This window comes from Schistosoma mansoni, chromosome 2 (genome assembly GCF_000237925.1).
Source record: "Schistosoma mansoni strain Puerto Rico chromosome 2, complete genome".
Classification (NCBI taxonomy): domain Eukaryota; kingdom Metazoa; phylum Platyhelminthes; class Trematoda; order Strigeidida; family Schistosomatidae; genus Schistosoma; species Schistosoma mansoni.
This window is the reverse complement of record NC_031496.1, coordinates 2,308,165-2,312,400: the sequence shown is the minus strand read 5'-3', so window position 1 is coordinate 2,312,400 and position 4,236 is coordinate 2,308,165. Positions and strand designations below refer to the sequence as shown.

Below are 4,236 nucleotides of genomic sequence, written 5' to 3'. Positions count from 1 at the left end.
CTAGTGATTGAACTTAAGACCTTTGAACCTCTCAGAGAAAACTTAATCTTCAGAACAAAAAGTTGAGTTTGAATTGCTTGCATTTCTAACTTCAGTCAATTCATAATGTTAGATGACCATTAGCAACAGCCTACTGTAGAAGAGGACAAACCAACTTCCAGCTTAGGAGGAAATTAGGAAAAGATGTTGGAAGTAGATAGGATACACAGTGAAGAAACCATCAAACTACATCACGAGGCAAGCACTAACTTAGAATCCTGAAGGGGAACAGAAAAGGGAAAGGTCAAAGAACACACTGAGTCGGAAATAGGAAGAAGATATGCAAAGGATAAATATCAACTAGAAAGAACTGGAAAGGATTGCTTAAGACAGAGTTTGATGGAGGCATAAGTAGTATGTAACATCCATCGGAAGTGAAAAACCTGGTAACATAAGGCTAAGGTGATCGAGTTGAAGAGAATAGAAAATAAAATAAAAAGGAGTTGTGAACTAAAAGAATCATATAGAATGTAATGAACAAATGATGGAAATTCGCAAATGAAGTATTCAGTGTATAGTTCTCATATTTTATGAAGATTCACTCACTGAATAGCGATGGTAACAAATAAACATAGGACCTCGTATTTTGACCAAGAGGTTGAATAATAGCTTTACCTTACATTTCATGGCTCCATGTTTAATGTCTTATATAATTTAGGATATATCTTGCCGAAAAAAGGCTATTATAACTCATCTATTCATTACTCTACAGATATTGGTAGTGTGGTGTGTGCTACTGATGTCGATAGATATAAGTAGTATCTATCATCAATCGAAAGTGAAATACCTGGAGGCAGAAGGTTAAGAAGATCGAAGAGAAGAGAACGGAACTAAAGAATGATTGGTATGGAAATGAAGGAAGAGTGAAATCTAAGACTATCAATTGACATTTTGCTAATTAGGTATTAGCTTTATAGTTCTCAGATTTTACTAAGACATTCTATATTTTGTGTTTGAATACATTTGATTGTCCTCACTTGTGTTCTCGTTCATTACAGTAGTTCTCCAGATGATATTTTATTGTTTAGAAGATTATCTTCAAATTAGTCAATTAAAGACTGCATTGTACCCGTTGTTGTATAATCGATAAAGATTATACTATAGTGATGAACTAATCAAGGTCGATGTAACGGATCCAAGGTTACAACATACAAATACAGGGAGATCTCTACAATCTAATGACTTGTGGGAATGTTCAAAACATTGAACTCGACGATAATCTAACACTTAACTAAACCTCACGAACAGCGATCTCTGAAAAACCAGTAGAGCTTCAGATCTGGAAATAAATACACTGATCAGATATTTACCTCAAATTCTAGAGTATAGACAAACTGTTGCATTTGCCAACCTCAAGGTTGCATTTGATTCCCTTGATCGATAAGTTTTATGGCAGTATCTACAATTGGAGAGCCTGCCAAAGGTTTATGTCAAGCTTATATAGACTGTCTACTGGAACACTACTAGAAGCACTGGATGGCAATTTAGTCCTATTGTGGAACTCCTCAGCAGTGCGTATCCACGATCCCACCTCACGAGATTCGAACTCAGGACCTATCAGTCTCGCGCGCGAGCACTTAACCTCTAGACCACTGAAGTGGCCGTCATCCAACGATGTTAATGTCTAACTTCAACCAGGTACATTATCGATTCGGCTATTGTCACATCTACTTTTGTTCAGGTAATTGGTTATTATCTTCTAGTTGAAACACTAAAATTAAGATCAATTACAAGTATCATTCTAAAACTGTTATTATGTTAGTATAGTATCATTAGTATCATTAGAACTATCTTATTAGATAATAATTAATGTTTCATATTCAAATCATAAATTACTTATGAGTAGTAGAAATGCGCTTTATAACCTAATCAATTTTAGTTCACTTAGTATTGTTTGTTTGAATCTGCCCATAGATGTTTAGGACTGCAACTGGTCAGTCTCTTATTAGCATATGTGCATATGTCTCGACATAGCATTAATTCACGAGCATTATAAGCAAAGATTCAAAACATACAATACTAAGTAAATTTAAACTTCATCCCATTGCACAAGCAAGCGGCAATCAGGACTCAGTAGCTAAGTCGATAATGTAACGGTGTTTGAAGCGAACAGTACTGGGTTCGAGTCCCAGAGTGAACATCAACAAATCTGAGATGTAAGTACATCTAGCTGACGAGTTCGAAATAGGACGAAACGCGCGTCAAACTGCATTCCACTGCTAGCCACTATCCATCTTTGCTTAAAATGCTTGTGAATTAAGGCTATATCGAGGCAATACGCACAGTATGCACATATGCCAATTAGAGACTGACCAGTTGCAGTCCTAAATATCAATGGGAAGATTCGAAGCAAACAGTGCCAAGTGAATTTAAACTTCACGCCATTGCACAAGCAAGTAGCTATCAAGACTCAGTAGTTAAGTGGATAACGCAATGACGTTTGAAGCGAACAGTACTGAGTTCGAGTCCCAGAATGAGCATTAACAAATCTGAGATACAAGTACATCCAGCTGACGAGTTCCAAATAGGACGAAACATGCACTTTGTCCTTGATTCCACTACTAGGCACTATCCATAATTCATAGAAAAGATATTTATACAATTTCGTAAATATATTTATTATTATTATTATTATTATTACTATCATATATATATTTATTATATACAAAGGGGGGCTATATGTATTCTAATGGATGACTTAAACATGTAACATGTAATGTTTGATTACCAATGTTTTGTTTTTGTTTTTTTCTAAACAGAAAATTTCATTTGAGTAAATTAAAAACTTGGGAAGAAGATTTATACAAATAATCTATCATATGCATAGATAGATAGTGTGGGTAGATAGCTAGATAGATAGGTAGGTAGGTAGATGGATAGATAGATAGTGTGGGTAGATAGATGGTGTGGATACATAGATATATAGATAGATAGATAGATAGATAGGTAGGTAGGTAGATAGATAGGTAGATGGTGTGGATACATAGATAGATAGATAGGTAGGTAGGTAGGTAGTGTGGATAGATAGATAGATAGATAGCGTGGATAGATAGGTAGGTAGGTAGATAGATGTACTTCTATTTAGTAATACTAAGTTAAAGGGTATATCTTCTTTTCAATGAATATGTCACATTAATACAATCAAATATTGTTCAATGTTCAATGTCAAGGAATCATAACATCATTTTATGATCTATCCTACGGATGGTCAATGTTACCAAATAGGGATGGTTCAAGTATATGTATATGCATATATATGTAGAATAGATCAAATCAATCATTCTTATTAGAGAAGTTTTTTAAGAGGAAAGAAAATAAAAGAAAAGAAGTAAACAGGTAAACAAACAAACAAACAAGTAAGCAAGTAAATAATTACAACTGATTTCTTCTTTATATTTTTCTTTCTTCTTTTTTTTTGTATTTTCAGTTAGTTACAAGACACACCAAAAAAAATTATTTTTTTAAAATTTTTTTATACATTTCATCAAAAAATTGATAATCATAAAAAATGCTCTCCGATGGGGGGGATGTTTTGTATTTTTGATTATTGATTTTTATTTTTGTTGCTATACCATGTAATATCTTTTAAATTACTTCATTTATATATTTAGATTTATGTATCTTTGGTATGTTGTTGACATGATGTTGTACCTCTCCCTCCCCCTTCTCTCTATCTGTTTATTGATTTCATGGGGGTGGGGGTATATTTTTCTTCTTTTTTTGTATTCAATTGTACAATAATCAAGGTGTCTATATTGAATGAAGTTAAAGGGGATTATAAGAACATTATCCTCTTGAAATTAAATAAACAATCAATAATTAATTCTTGATTATATAGAATAAGAAAAGTAAATTAACAATAGGAATGTATATTGTTGTCATTGCTGTTGGTGGTAGTGGTGATGGTGGCAGCGGTGGCGGTGGTGGTGATGGTGATTAATTCTTTTGTACATTGGAAGATGTATCATTTAAAAGATCTCGATTATTAGTATAATTAGTGATATTACCTAGTTCAGTAATATTAGGTAATAATCTATGACTGGCAAAATAGTTTGGTTGTTGTTGTTGTTGCAGTTGTTGCTGGGTGTGGTGATGTTGTTGTTGTTGTTGTTGTGCATCAAGACGTTCCAACCATGATGCGGATGATGATGTATTATGATTTACATGAAATTGTGATGTTATGTTATTATTATTATT

General features: G+C 33.4%; 1 protein-coding gene across 1 annotated transcript in view; it reads right to left on the bottom strand.

The window, feature by feature from the left end:
- Positions 1 to 1,706: 1,706 nt before the first annotated feature.
- The window catches only part of Smp_155690 (sox transcription factor), a gene marked incomplete at both ends in the record, with an annotated part of 4,651 nt that continues 2,121 nt past the window's right edge, over positions 1,707 to 4,236 (bottom strand). Inside the window, one exon of the mRNA XM_018795310.1 lies at positions 1,707 to 1,750. Coding sequence (XP_018649635.1) covers positions 1,707 to 1,750 — 44 coding nt within the window. The remainder of the gene's footprint in view (positions 1,751 to 4,236) is intronic.